This window comes from Bufo bufo, chromosome 4 (genome assembly GCF_905171765.1).
Source record: "Bufo bufo chromosome 4, aBufBuf1.1, whole genome shotgun sequence".
Lineage (NCBI taxonomy): Eukaryota > Metazoa > Chordata > Amphibia > Anura > Bufonidae > Bufo > Bufo bufo.
In genome coordinates this window covers 196,129,225-196,145,381 of record NC_053392.1, presented here as the reverse complement: position 1 = coordinate 196,145,381, position 16,157 = coordinate 196,129,225, and the positions used below count along the sequence as shown (strand labels likewise).

Here is a 16,157-nt window from a genome sequence, read left to right as displayed (position 1 = left end):
TTCACATATTGTGGATTATGTCTGGATTTACTCCTAGAATACACATGTGAATCATTTTTTATCCATTTGTCTTATTAACCAGAGTTCTACAGTTACGAGGGGCTGTCCGCGCAGCTGAAGACGCACCCCCTGCTACTTGATTGACAGAGCCGGACATCTCAGCTGGCCTTGAGAATCTAACGCTTGCTCAGATGCTCTGAGTAGCAGTGCAAGCGCAGAGGCTGTGCTTCTGAAGCAGCTTCTCCAGTAGTGGAAGCAGAACTTCATTACTTGCTCCACTATTCTGAGCAGCAGCGCAGGTGCGAGATTGACAGGGCCGGCTGAGATGTCCGCACAAGTGTTCTGGTCTGAGTGTAGGTATAGAATGGGCATCTATGATCCTGTGAATTTGGTTCACTCATCTATAATATGTGCGCATAAAGGTGCCAGTAATAGGCTCACGTAAAACTGGCCTAGTGCAAATCCTGAGTGAGTGAGCAAGGCATTGTGTGCTATTCCAGTAGTAAAACACTACAGAACACAGTTAAATATTGTACAGATTTTTTATTATTGTTATAAAAAATACAATTTGCTCAGCACCTTGAGAAAATATACTGCTCGTTACCGATCAAATCTGCCTTGCTTGAATAGTTCACATTTCAGGCACCAATACAGAAAATGGTTACAAAATTGTACACTTGCTTGTTAAAAAATGACTTTCTTCTGTCACAGACCAATCCTCTGGAAGTTTTGGAATTCCATCTAAAGTTTTCAAGTTTGGCAAAATGGAAAACACTCTGAAATATTAAAAAACGTATATCATCATGAAAAATAAATGAGCTGCAAACATGGCTCTAATGACATGTATATAAGTTAATATCTGTTTGCATTTCATGAAATTCTTGGGCTGGCCTTCAGTATGGGTGCAGATGAATCAGCATACTGAAGCAAAGACAATCTTCTGCAAGTCCCCAACCTTTAACTAAAAAGGTGACCAGGGTTTATTCGTATGTTATGGTTATGCCAGTTTTTACTAGGGTTTTCCTGAAATAATGGCAAAATACATTTGAAGCTTGGGCTACAAAGTTGATGTTTTTGAATGTCAGTCCCGGTATAAAACAGTTCAGTTGAGTTCACTGGGACATTTTCATTCAGAAAGATGACATTAATTAAATAAAGTTCACCATAATCTTGTCTTTCAATAAATTGTCTGATTAAAAAAGCTGATTTTAAAACACTCTATTATGGAATTTTGAGTTAGTAGAGGTTTTTTTTTTTTGTAGCTGTGTTTGTTTTAAGAGTGACATTATGAGCGATATGTTTTGAGGCTAATGGCCACAGCAAAAGTGTACACTTCTCAAAAAAAATTATAATAAAAATTTCCAGAGCATCTCCTTCGAGTGGTCAGTGAAACACTGAAAGAACACAAATACCATCTGTGTTGTCAGTGGTTTTTTTTACAGACCCATAGACTTCAATAGGCATGTTTGGTCCGCATCACAGACCAAAGTAGTGTGTGTCTCTCAGTGAAAACCGCTAATGTGCGAACAAATAGATTAAAATTAAGGATGAGCAAACTGGTTCTACCAGTTTGTGATTTTGTCCGAATTTTGTAAGACGTTCGGATCCACCCAAAAAATTATTTTTGAGAGAGAGAGAGTTTTTAAAGTTGCAAGACCTTAGGAGGAACCCCTGGGTGGGTACTACTTCTGTTATGGAGACCGGTTGATATACATGAATAGGCTAGACAACGCTCCACTTGATTTCTGGGGAAAATATAATGATCATGTCTAACATTCTCTGACATTAGATGTAAATATTTTTCCCAGAAACCCAGAGGGGCATCGCCTGGCCTACAATATTGCACACATGTACTCGGCATACTAGGGACTTTCCATAATGAGAAAGAGTACCCCTTAGACAACACATATATAAATTGTTAAGGAACACACATTTGTATACTAGGCTTCTCTCTCTCTCTCTCTCTCTTGTTGAAACCAGCCGTGCGACTTAGGGCTGTTTCACACGAGCGAGTCCATTGCGGGAATCACGCTCCATGTGTGAGTGTGATCCAATGCTCTGGACTTGCAGGAACGCACAGCATTATACTGATTTATGATGCTATGTGCCTCTACTTGACCTTATTTCCACAAAATCATACTGACAGCTTTATGTCACTATGATTCTGGGGAAAAAAGGCCATGCAGAGACACATAGCATTATAAATCATGATAATGCTGTGCGTTCCTGCAAGTCCAGAGTGGAGCGCTCATGTGAAACAGCCCTTAGTGATGTCACATGGCATTAAAAAAAGGGGTTTGCGGCTAAAATAGTGTCAAGTCCCTTGAAAAATTACCCCTATGATCTTTTGTAATTGTTACAATGTGTAACCTAATATATTAACCACTTCCAGACTGGGCCATTTACCCCCTTCCTGACCAGGCCTAATTTTGCTAATCTGACATGTGTCATTTTATATGGTAATAACTTTGGAAGGCTTTTACTTATGCAAGCCATTCAGAGATTGTTTTCTCATGACACATTGTACTTCATGTTAGTGGTGAATTTGAGTCAATATGTCTTACCTTTATTTATAAAAAAAATTCACTGTTTTCTAAATTTGAATCTCTCTGCTTCTAAGATAGATAGTAATGCCTTATAAAATATTAATTAATGATCATTCCGCATTTGTGTACTTTATGTTGGCATCATTTTTTAAATGTAATTCAGATTTTTTAGGACGTTAGAAGGTTTAGAATTTTAGAAGCAATTTTTGAAATTTTTAAGAAAATTTTCAAAGTCAACTTTTTTAAAGACCAGTTCAGTACTGGTCACTTTGTGGGGCTTACATAATACAACCAACCCATAAACGACACCCCGCAAACTATTCAAAACTGGTTTTAGAAATGTAACCCTTTAGGTATTCCATAGGAATTGAAGCAAAATAGAGGTGACATTTCAACATTTTACTTTTTTTGCAGATTTTCCATTTCAATCATTTTTTTCCTGGAACACATCAAGGGTTAACAACAAAACAAACCTCAATATTTATTACCTTGATTCTGCAGCTTGCAGAAACACCTCATATGTGGTCATATACCGCTGTTTGGGCACACGATAGGGAACAGAAGGCAGTGCTTGATGGTTTTTGGAGCGCAGATTTTTCTGGAATGGTCTTTGGGCACCATGCTGCATTTGAAGTATCCCCACAGTGAAACCCCCCAAAAAGTGACCACATTTTGTAAACTACACCACTCAAGGAATGTTTAAGGGTTGTAGCGAGCACTTCACTTAACAGGTGTTTCATAGAATTTGTAATTGTAATACTTGGACATGAAAATAAAAAAATTACATTTTCTTTTTTTTTTTAATGGTGCTTTAGGCCCAAACTTTATTTTTCACAAAAGTTAACAGGAGAATATCCCACCCCCCAATTTGCTACCCACTTTCTCCTGAATACAGTAGCACCCCAATTGTGTTCGTAAACTGTTATTTGGGGATACGCCAGGGCTCAGAAGGGAAGGAGCGGCATCTGGATTTTCTAGCATGGAATTTTCGGTCATGGTTTTTAAGAGCGATAACTGTTTTTTTTTTTTGTTGAATGAGCTGTGTGAGGGCCTATTTTATGTGGGAAAAGCTGTAGTTTTATTGGCACCATTGTATTGTACATTTGGCTTTCTGATTAGCGTGCAGCTGCCATCTCTGAAAGGATGTTCAGAAACATCCGATCAGAGATAAATCCGACCGCCCAGGACGTTTATAGTCAATGGGCGGTTGGGAAGTGGTTAAAGCATTACAGATACTGAACTTGGGTCCACCAAAAATGCTAACCATTCTAGCAAATGCCCCCAGAAATATGCTCCTTAAGATCACAAAGGTATTGACTATAAAAGCACAAAGCATTAAAAACTCTGCAACACTATTAAAAACATGCTGTACAGTAGTTCATAAAAGCTGCGATAAGGTGGACAGTGCAGGAAGGTGTGCATATCCCACTCAGATACCTCAGCTGGGTGGGATAGCTAAAATCCGGGATGCAATAGTCTCAGCAGCATGTAGGTGGCTGAGACAAGGTTGTTTCTGGTATATTCTGGGCTGAATTTTAGTTGGATTGGCAGATAGGACTGCAAGTGGGATCTGCCAATCCACACCCTTCTAGGATGGGTGTTTCCATGGTCCAGAAACGATTGGAGTTGAGGTCTGCGATAATCAGACTGGGATAAAGCACCTCCCAGGGTGTCAGTTAGGGGAGGGTGTTATCCGGAAATAGAGGCCTGCTGAGGCTCTGTGTGTGTGGTCTCAACCGGGCTAGGCTGATTGACCATGAGGCTAAGTGACAGCCTGGAATTTGGGGGACGCAGTGATGCCTGCGGCACAAGGGTCACAAGACCAGAGTCGGGAGAACTGCTGGACCACAATCGCCCAAAGGGACTCGTATTTGCTGCAGCCTGGAGGCTGCTGTACTATTGGACTGAGAAAGCCGCACCTGAGACAGTGTGTGAACTGTGATGTATAGGTGAGTCAGAGAGACACGTCATATGTTTTAGTTAGAGCCTAGACAGGCAAGTGTTTATTATTTTGTGTGGATGTCACACGTGATGAGTTGAAGCTGCGACTTTATAACCTGTTTTTGCTGAAATGTCCGGAATAAAGCACGAGTTTGGACATTCTACCCTTGTCTAGTGAAGTAATCTGTGATGGCGACAATTTAAGAGTAAACTATCCCTTACAATTGGTAGATGATGCTGGCACCAGCAAGTGTGCACCATGCTGAAGACTGCGGAATTGCTGGGCAGTGTCCATGCTAAAAAAAAACTGGTTGCTAGGGGCAACGACATGACGGAAAAGAGCAGGTGCCGCTGATTACTGCTGTGTTGGAGTTAAAGGGCCGGAAGCCTGTTTTTCCGGTGGAGCAGGTGCTGCTCATGTTATTCTGGACTATTTTTGCTATGTTGCAAAGAAAAAGTTTGGCGGCAATTTAAAGGGCCAGAAGCCCAGAAAAAAATAAAATAAAGACTGACCTGTTGAAAAAAAAATTGGGGGTACTAGTTGTTAGAGGACTGTGTGTTGCTATGGGGTGGAAGGAGGATTTCACTAAGCAGCTGATGCGGGCCAATCTGAAGGCTAGCCAAAGGCAAGTGATGAAGCAACCGGAGCAGGAAGAGCTAATGGGCGGGTTCGACAAACAAAGATGTCCTAACCCAAGGCGTTTCCCATGGTAACAGCTGTGCTGAGGAACTGGGCAAAGACTTTCCATTGTTTTGGCAGCTGTGGAGCAGAAAAAATGATACAAATCCTGCGGCTGGAGAATCAGAGAAAAAGGTGATGTGTGTCTTTACTAAGGGCAACCAACGGGAGCCAAGTGAGATGGAGAGAGGTTTTGCTCTCAGGAGTTCATACCGATTTATATACTTTAGCCTAAAGTCTAATACAAGAATAAGAAAAATGGACCTGGACCGGTGGATGTGCATTCCATGTGTGGAACGCACCTCCGGTTCCGGGTCACATGATCGGGAGGAAGCAGTCCACCACATGGTGCGCCCTCCCTTGTGTGCTTACCTATAAAATGCTGCTTATTATCTGTTTTATTGTTATGGCAATATGCTCCTGAGGAAGGGGTTTTTATACACCCCGAAACGCGTCGAGCTTACCCAATAAAGGATGCCTTGTGCAACATCTGGAGTCCACCGAGTCATCTATTTAGAGGACGACAAGGGGATTTAACACTCTACAGGCGATCTTTGCGAGGGGGGGGTCTGGCGTCAAGTGTCCTCAGTTTATCTTGCGCCCCTCCCCCTGGTGAAGTGAGTAAAAATATATACGACTGTACGAATTTATTTAGTTTATGTTATTTTATTTACAGCCCTAAAACGTTTAAATGCTATTTATCCCTTAATTACACTGGGCTGCACAACATATGGCCCCTCTTTTAACCACCTCCCGACCGCCTAACGCACGGATGCGTCCGGAAGGTGGTTGATTCATTCCTCCTGGACGCATCCGTGCGTCATCTCGCGAGACGCGAGATTTCGGGTATTGCCGGCCCGCGCATGCGCATCGCGGGCCGGCAAAAGTTAAAGAACAATTTCGTCACCAGCCTGCCAGCAACGATCATTGGCTGGCAGGCTGGCGATTTTCAAAAAATCCAATCACAAGCCATATAACAGATCATATTAGTAAATATGATCTGTTATATGGCTTGTCTGCTCCTGTGCTGGTCCTTTTCGTCGGTTGGATCCAGCACAGGAGCAGACTGAACTGTGAGTACACCAAACACTACACCTTAGCCCCAGATCACCCCCCTGCACCCCAATTAACCCTTTGATCACCCCTTTGATCGCCCCTGTCAATCACTAGTGAAAGGAAAAAAAGTGATCAGTGTAAACTGTCACTTTTTTTTTTCCACTAGTATTGGCTGTTAGGTTTTAGGGATAGTTTAGGCCCCTTGGTTAGGTAGTTAGCGTCAGTTAGCGCCCAGCCCACTGCACCGCAGTCACTTTTATTCGCTGATTAGCGTATCGCTAATCAGCATTTGTACTTTTATAGTATCTGTAAGTGATCAAAACTGATCACTGTCAGATCTATACTTGTATTAGTGTCACCTTAGCTCGCCCTCCACCCAAAACGCAGTGTTTGCCCGATCAGGCCTGATCGGTCGCCCACACGTGCGTTCACCCACGCCCGCCCCGCCGCAGTGACAAAAAATTTTTTGTTTTTTGATCACTGCACATTCACTGTACACGCACTGCGGCGATAAAAAAATCAGTTTTGATATTTTTTATCAACCGCAGCGGCCTCCGGTACTTCGCTAGCCTCCCCTTTGTAAGACAGGTTTGCTTTTTTTCTTGGGTAGTCTCAGGGAATACCCCTAAATTTAGTAGTCCAAAATGTCAAACAGGGGGTATTCTTCTGAAGAGGCCTACAGGATTCTGACCCAGTCGGATGAGGAGTGGGAACCCTCATCTGACGAATCTAGCGGGTCAGAATATGAACCTGTGGAAAGCAGTGGCTCTCTGACCCAAAGTTCGGACGAGGAGGCTGAGGTCCCTGATAGCACCAGGCGTACCCGGCCCCGTGTCGCTAGACCACAGGTTACGCAGGATCCGCTTCAAGAGCAGCAGAGTGGGGCTGTCGCTGCCGGATCACGTGGTGAGGCATACACCAGCAGCGCAGCCCTTCCTGGACCTAGTACCAGCACTGCCGTACAACATGGTGAAGTAGCGAGCACCAGAAGGGCAGTTGAAGCTGGTACGGTGGCACGTGCAGTAGTTACCCCGTCGCAGCCACCGCACAGACAGGCCCGTAGAGCCCCTAGAGTCCCTGAGGTGCTGGCAAACCCTGATTGGCAGTCACCAACTTCAGCCGCACCTGTAGTTCCCCCTTTCACCGCCCAGTCTGGAGTTCGGGTTGAGACGGCTCAAATCGGTTCGGCCCTGGGATTTTTTGAGCTGTTCTTGACTGCGGAGCTCTTGGACTTAGTCGTGGCAGAGACAAACCGGTATGCCACACAATTTATAACCGCAAACCCGGGAAGCTTTTATGCCCAGCCTTTCCGGTGGAAACCAGTCCAAGTTTCCGAAATTAAAATTTTTCTGGGCCTTCTCCTCAACATGGGTCTAACTAAAAAGCATGAATTGCGGTCATATTGGTCCACGAACCCAATTCATCACATGCCCATGTTCTCTGCTGCTATGTCCAGGACACGATTTGAGACCATCCTCCGTTTTCTGCATTTTAGCGACAACACCACCTCCCGTCCCAGAGGCCACCCAGCTTTTGACCGGCTCCACAAAATTCGGCCCCTCATAGACCATTTCAACCAGAAATTTGCAGATTTGTATACCCCCGAGCAAAACATCTGCATAGACGAGTCCCTAATACATTTTACCGGGCGCCTTGGCTTCAAACAATACATCCCAAGCAAGCGTGCCCGGTATGGGGTCAAATTGTATAAGCTCTGTGAAAGGGCCACAGGCTATACCCACAAATTTCGTGTCTATGAGGGAAAAGATCAGACCCTGGAGCCGGTCGGTTGCCCTGACTACCTGGGGAGCAGTGGGAAGACAGTCTGGGACTTGGTGTCACCCTTATTCGGCAAGGGGTACCATCTTTATGTGGACAATTTCTACACAAGTGTGGCCCTCTTTAGGCATTTGTTTCTAGAACGGATTTGCGCCTGTGGCACCGTGCGACCTAGTCGCCGGGGCTTCCCCCAACGGCTTGTTACCACCCGTCTTGCAAGGGGGGAGAGGGCTGCCTTGTGTAATGAAGAACTGCTCGCGGTGAAATGGAGAGACAAGCGTGACGTTTACATGCTCTCCTCCATTCACGCAGACACGACAATCCAAATTGAGCGAGCAACCCGTGTCATTGAAAAGCCCCTCTCAGTCCACGACTATAATTTGCTCATGGGAGGGGTGGACTTCAATGACCAGATGTTGTCTCCGTATTTAGTTTCCCGCAGAACCAGACGCTGGTATAAGAAGGTGTCTGTATATTTGATTCAATTGGCGCTGTATAATAGTTTTGTTCTCTACAGTAAGGCTGGGAGAACACGATCCTTCCTCAAATTCCAGGAAGAGATCATCGAGAACCTCCTGTATCCAGAAGGTTCCGTGGCCCCATCCACCAGTGTAGTTAGCCGTCTACACGAGCGACATTTCCCCAATGTCGTTGCTGGTACCTCAATCCAACCGTCACCCCGAAAAAGATGTCGTGTCTGTAGCAGGAGTGGAATAAGGCGTGACACCCGCTATTTCTGTCCTGACTGCCCTGACCACCCTGCCCTATGCTTAGGAGAGTGTTTCCGGAAGTACCACACACAGGTACACCTAGCATAGGGATCACATCTCACCAGGACAGGCACACAGGGCTATTAGGGCCCATTCACTCACAGCTGCTGCAAACGTCTCCTTTCACATGGGACAAAGTGCATAACGTACTTCGCCACATCTTTGGGCGATTTGCGCTTTGCACATTGACCCATGGGGAAGGAGAGGTTTGTTCTATAAAGGTAAAAAAAAAACAAAAAAAAAAAAAACACCAGTAAGCAAAAAGGTTAATGTTCAGTTCAAAAAGTTAAAGTTTCTATGTTCTCTTCCAAAGTTAATAAAATTATTGTGTTGCGGCCTGGTTTTTTCTCTTTTTTTTTTTTTTTTTTACCTTCCAGGTGGACCAACCGATCGACTAGCTGCAGCACTGATGTGCATTCGGACAGAAGCATTGCGCTGCTGTCAGATTACACGCAAGTCGGTGTATGCGGCGCTGCAAGACGAGATTTCTCCTCTGCAGTAAAAGATACGTTTGCCGAGGCATATGAGCTGAGGAGGTGGCGGTGTTCATATACTTTGGCAAACACTTTGTATATATAAAAAAAAAAATCCCGGCAATGATTTATTCATCCACATCGATTGATGTGAATGGAGAAATCGGGTTTGCCAGGGCATACGAGCTAAGTGGGCATGGATGTTGGGCGGAGCTCCTATGTCCTGGCAGACGCCTTTCCCCTCCTTTTTCTTTTTTTGGCAGAGATTTTTTCATCCACATTGATCGATGCGAATGAAGAAATCTGTGCTGTTCATTTTTTTCTTTCAGCCCAGCGGCTGAACGGAAAAAAAAAATCTCATTACCTGTATGCTCAATATAAGGAGAATAGCAGAAACTCCTAATGCTGGGCATACATGTAATGATTGCGGAGACCCTCAAATGCCAGGGCAGTACAAACACCCCACAAATAACACCATTTTGGAAAGAAGACACCCCAAGGTATTCGCTGAGGGGCATATTGAGTCCATGAAAGATTGAAATTTTTGTCCCAAGTTAGCGGAAAGGGAGACTTTGTGAGAACAAAATCCAAAAAATCAATTTCCGCTAACTTGTGCCAAAATTTTTTTTTTTCAATGAACTCGCCATGCCCCTCATTGAATACCTTGGGGTGTCTTCTTTCCAAAATGGGGTCACATGTGGGGTATTTATACTGCCCTGGCATTTTAGGGGCCCCAAAGCGTGAGAAGAAGTCTGGTATCCAAATGTCTAAAAATGCCCTCCTAAAAGGAATTTGGGCCCCTTTGCCCACCTAGGCTGCAAAAAAGTGTCACACATATGGTATCTCCGTATTCAGCAGAAGTTGGGGAATATGTTTTGGGGTGTCATTTTACATATACACATGCTGGGTGAGATAAATATCTTGGTCAAATGCCAACTTTGTATAAAAAAAATGGGAAAAGTTGTCTTTTGCCAAGATATTTCTCTCACCCAGCATGGGTATATGTAAAATGACACCCCAAAACACATTCCCCACCTTCTCCTGAGTACGGAGATACCAGATGTGTGACACTTTTTTGCAGCCTAGGTGGGCAAAGGGGCCCACATTCCAAAGAGCACCTTTCAGATTTCACAGGTCATTTACCTACTTACCAGACATTAGGGCCCCTGGAAAATGCCAGGGCAGTATAACTACCCCACAAGTGACCCCATTTTGGAAAGAAGACACCCCAAGGTATTCCGTGAGGGGCATGGCAAGTTCCTAGAATTTTTTATTTTTTGTCACAAGTTAGTGGAAAATGATGATTTTTTTTTTTTTTTTTTTTTTCATACAAAGTCTCCTATTCCACTAACTTGTGACAAAAAAAAAAAAATTCCATGAACTCACTATGCCCATCAGCGAATACCTTGGGGTCTCTTCTTTCCAAAATGGGGTCACTTGTGGGGTAGTTATACTGCCCTGGCATTCTAGGGGCCCAAATGTGTGGTAAGGAGTTTGAAATCAAATTCTGTAAAAAATGACGAGTGAAATCCGAAAGGTGCTCTTTGGAATATGGGCCCCTTTGCCCACCTAGGCTGCAAAAAAGTGTCACACATCTGGTATCTCCGTACTCAGGAGAAGGTGGGGAATGTGTTTTGGGGTGTCATTTTATATATACCCATGCTGGGTGAGAGAAATATCTTGGCAAAAGACAACTTTTCCCATTTTTTTATACAAAGTTGTCATTTGACCAAGATATTTATCTCACCCAGCATGGGTATATGTAAAATGACACCCCAAAACACATTCCTCAACTTCTCCTGAGTACGGGGATACCAGATGTGTGACACTTTTTTGCAGCCTAGGTGGGCAAAGGGGCCCATATTCCAAAGAGCACCTTTCGGATTTCACAGGTCATTTTTCACTGAATTTGATTTCAAACTCCTTACCACACATTTGGGCCCCTAGAATGCCAGGGCAGTATAACTACCCCACAAGTGACCCCATTTTGGAAAGAAGAGACCCCAAGGTATTCGCTGATGGGCATAGTGAGTTCATGGAAGTTTTTATTTTTTGTCACAAGTTAGTGGAATATGAGACTTTGTATGAAAAAAAAAAAAAAAAAAAAAATCATCATTTTCCACTAACTTGTGACAAAAAATAAAAAATTCTAGGAACTCGCCATGCCCCTCACGGAATACCTTGGGGTGTCTTCTTTCCAAAATGGGGTCACTTGTGGGGTAGTTATACTGCCCTGGCATTCTAGGGGCCCAAATGTGTGGTAAGGAGTTTGAAATCAAATTCAGTAAAAAATGACGAGTGAAATCCGAAAGGTGCTCTTTGGAATATGGGCCCCTTTGCCCACCTAGGCTGCAAAAAAGTGTCACACATCTGGTATCTCCGTACTCAGGAGAAGGTGGGGAATGTGTTTTGGGGTGTCATTTTATATATACCCATGCTGGGTGAGAGAAATATCTTGGCAAAAGACAACTTTTCCCATTTTTTTATACAAAGTTGTCATTTGACCAAGATATTTATCTCACCCAGCATGGGTATATGTAAAATGACACCCCAAAACACATTCCTCAACTTCTCCTGAGTACGGGGATACCAGATGTGTGACACTTTTTTGCAGCCTAGGTGGGCAAAGGGGCCCATATTCCAAAGAGCACCTTTCGGATTTCACAGGTCATTTTTCACTGAATTTGATTTCAAACTCCTTACCACACATTTGGGCCCCTAGAATGCCAGGGCAGTATAACTACCCCACAAGTGACCCCATTTTGGAAAGAAGAGACCCCAAGGTATTCGCTGATGGGCATAGTGAGTTCATGGAAGTTTTTATTTTTTGTCACAAGTTAGTGGAATATGAGACTTTGTATGAAAAAAAAAAAAAAAAAAAAAATCATCATTTTCCACTAACTTGTGACAAAAAATAAAAAATTCTAGGAACTCGCCATGCCCCTCACGGAATACCTTGGGGTGTCTTCTTTCCAAAATGGGGTCACTTGTGGGGTAGTTATACTGCCCTGGCATTCTAGGGGCCCAAATGTGTGGTAAGGAGTTTGAAATCAAATTCAGTAAAAAATGACGAGTGAAATCCGAAAGGTGCTCTTTGGAATATGGGCCCCTTTGCCCACCTAGGCTGCAAAAAAGTGTCACACATCTGGTATCTCCGTACTCAGGAGAAGGTGGGGAATGTGTTTTGGGGTGTCATTTTATATATACCCATGCTGGGTGAGAGAAATATCTTGGCAAAAGACAACTTTTCCCATTTTTTTATACAAAGTTGTCATTTGACCAAGATATTTATCTCACCCAGCATGGGTATATATAAAATGACACCCCAAAACACATTCCTCAACTTCTCCTGAGTACGGGGATACCAGATGTGTGACACTTTTTTGCAGCCTAGGTGGGCAAAGGGGCCCATATTCCAAAGAGCACCTTTCGGATTTCACAGGTCATTTTTCACTGAATTTGATTTCAAACTCCTTACCACACATTTGGGCCCCTAGAATGCCAGGGCAGTATAACTACCCCACAAGTGACCCCATTTTGGAAAGAAGAGACCCCAAGGTATTCGCTGATGGGCATAGTGAGTTCATAGAACTTTTTATTTTTTGTCACAAGTTAGTGGAATATGAGACTTTGTAAGAAAAAAAAAAAAAAAAAAAAAATCATCATTTTCCGCTAACTTGTGACAAAAAATAAAAAGTTCTATGAACTCACTATGCCCATCAGCGAATACCTTAGGGTGTGTACTTTCCGAAATGGGGTCATTTGTGGGGTGTTTGTACTGTCTGGCCATTGTAGAACCTCAGGAAACATGACAGGTGCTCAGAAAGTCAGAGCTGCTTCAAAAAGCGGAAATTCACATTTTTGTACCATAGTTTGTAAACGCTATAACTTTTACCCAAACCATTTTTTTTCTACCCAAACATTTTTTTTTTATCAAAGACATGTAGAACTATAAATTTAGAGCAAAATTTCTATATGGATGTCGTTTTTTTTGCAAAATTTTACAACTGAAAGTGAAAAATGTCATTTTTTTGCAAAAAAATCGTTAAATTTCGATTAATAACAAAAAAAGTAAAAATGTCAGCAGCAATGAAATACCACCAAATGAAAGCTCTATTAGTGAGAAGAAAAGGAGGTAAAATTCATTTGGGTGGTAAGTTGCATGACCGAGCAATAAACGGTGAAAGTAGTGTAGGTCAGAAGTGTAAAAAGTGGCCTGGTCTTTCAGGGTGTTTAAGCACTGGGGGCTGAGGTGGTTAAATATGTTTAGGAGGGCGCTATAAGTCGTGATTTGATATATAGATCAAACATTCCTCATATTTCCTTTCACCACTTGGCGCTCCACTGGTCTTTTCTTTTCTTGCTAGTCATGCCGTTTCAACTCTAGTTCTATTTGGTGTGAGCAGCCTCACAACTGTGCTTCTTCCTACGGTTTAAGCTTTTGGAATCCCTTGGCGCCCCTTTTCCCTCTTCATCCCTTCTCTCTAAAACCCCCCCTTCTCTTTTTCCACCCATTTCTAGTCCTCTCTCCTTGTCCCATCACCCAACTAATTCCCCCATTTACGCTCCCCTTTTTTAAATTTTTTTTCCATTGTTTTGGCAGCTGTGGAGCAGAAAAAATGCTACAAATCGTGCAGCTGGAAAATCGGAGAACAAGGTGATGTGTGCCGTTGCTAAGGGCAACCAATGGGAGCTAAGTGAGATGGAGAGAGGTTTTGCTCTCAGGAGTTCAAATGTTCCCTGCAAGTGTATACCGAATCCTAGAGAGGATGTCCGGAGGTGCCATAAGGCTGTTGCTGGGAGCAACCAACCACGACAGCATGCATCTGTCCTGCAACAGAGAGAGAGCTGCTGGATATGCTGTCAAGTCGTAAAATGTGCACCTGATTGTCCAATAGTCAGGAGTCATGTGACCAGGAATCAGAGGTGGGAGGTTCCTAATATCCAGGAGAAGGATGATCACCTCCCGCAACTGACGAACCCGTGACGTCAATGAGTAACACTGTTCCTATTGTTGCTTGTATAGCAGATAAAGTGACAGTGAGCCGGCAGCAGTTGTTACCTGCTGGGCCGGGAGGTGTTGAGACACCGGGACTAGAGACTGCGCCGAAAATGTGCAACATTGTGGTGAATGGCAGTTCAGTCCAGGCGTTGTTGGACGCAAGGTGCCAGGTGAGCCTGGTAAATGCCTGTTTGGTAGCTGGGGACTATGTGTGGGACAACCATGTGGATAGTAAGGACTATCCGGTGGCACTCACTGAGTGTGAGACTCCAGGGGAAACTGGAACTTATAAGCTTGGGGTGGCTCATGCATGATATAGTTTTGGGCTGTGATTTCCCCTTGTTTTGGAAGTTGTGGGGTAGTGGAGACACTTCTGCAGCCAGTGACAAAACTCCTGCAGAACTTGTACCTAACCCTTTAAGTAAAGTGACCATTGGAAATAATGGAGCCAGTAAGGTGCAAAGTGAATGTGCCAAGTTATCTGAAATTCATAATGACAATGTGGATTTATGGGAAATGTGTGATGATGATGATGATGACAACCCTTATCCTTTTCAGGCTGTGATTGGGGAAGAAGCTCCCCCTGCTGGTAAAAATGTAAATGATGTAGAAATGCTGATAAATGTTGAGGGCACACAGCTGTGATAAGTGTGCAGGAAAGTGGGGCAGTGCTAGCGTATGTACCACACGTACCAGAGGAGAGTGTGCAGTCTCTGCAGTGTTCTATGTTTAATAAGGAAATGACCTAGGTGGCGATTAGCTCATTGGTGCCCCTACAGGTCAGGATTAATAATAACATGAGCGGTAAATGTGACGTATGTGCTGTAACCGATAGCAACTCAGAGAGTGAAGCTACCATGTCAAGGTCCTGCGAAACTAAGGTGGTTACTAGAGAGTTAAGTGGGGAGATGTCAACCTAGTGTCTGAGACCCATGCCCAGGCAGTGATAGATGACCTGACAGGTCAGTACAGCTGCAACCAGGAGGATTATTTCTCTCTTTCCACACGGTACCTAGATACGATAGAGAAGGGACTAGCTGTCTTAGCAGAGCAACTGAATAAGGCTTCAGAGGGGTCAAAGGAGGAGACCCAGAAAGAGATGAGTGAACTGAATGGTCTACTGCCTGATGTCCAGGAGAAGAGTAAAGACTCCAGAAAAACACCAAGGACTACAGTAGACATCGACAAAGGGCTTGAAGAGTCCCTGAGTGGAACTCCCACAGGGTTGCCAAGAGAAAATGTGGGTACTCCTGTGTCTGCCAATGTTCAGGAGAAGGAGACCAAGGCCCTCTCTCTGGCTAGGGCCCTTGAAGAAGCGCTAGAGGCTCGAGATGAATTAGAGAGGCTGAACAAGCAACTAAGAACAGAGATGGAGGATCTCATGAGCTCAAAGGATGACGTCGAGAAGAACGTCCATGAGTTGGAGAAGTCTAAGTGTACTCTCGAGCATCAGGTGGAAGAAATGAGGATTCAGCTTGAAGAGTTAGAGGCAAGAGATTTTCGGGATGACATGTTTTCTCAATCAAGGGAAAATGAGAAACCTTATGGGCAGAGTCTTCTGAAAGATGCCAAGAAGTCCAAGCCAGAGCCTGTTAAGAATGGGTCTAGAGATAGTGGCGCTACGGTGCTGGCCTAGGCAGAAAAGATGGAAGATGTCTCTGCTGAACAAGTTGATGGGGCTGATATGGATGCAGAAGCCAAAAGACTCATGGTACAGTGTAGCCCGGGCCTGAAAGATGTCTCCTCCGCCTACAAGCCCTTCCAAGTAGCCAGCAGCTTGCTGGGGAAGAAATACAAGTAGGTAGATGACCAGTATGCGGTTCCGGTCTACTACGATAGGCTGGCTCTCCTGAATCCTGCCCAAAAGGAGAACAATATCCTGGGTGAGCCTATAGAGAAAATACAATAAGA

At 43.9% G+C, this 16,157-nt stretch overlaps 1 protein-coding gene across 1 annotated transcript in view; it reads right to left on the bottom strand.

The window, feature by feature from the left end:
• Positions 1-617: 617 nt before the first annotated feature.
• LOC120997866 overlaps positions 618-16,157 on the bottom strand; it is a 67,561-nt gene continuing 52,021 nt past the window's right edge. The window contains exon 7 of the mRNA XM_040428187.1: positions 618-776. Coding sequence (XP_040284121.1) covers positions 662-776 — 115 coding nt within the window. The 3' untranslated portion in view covers positions 618-661. The remainder of the gene's footprint in view (positions 777-16,157) is intronic.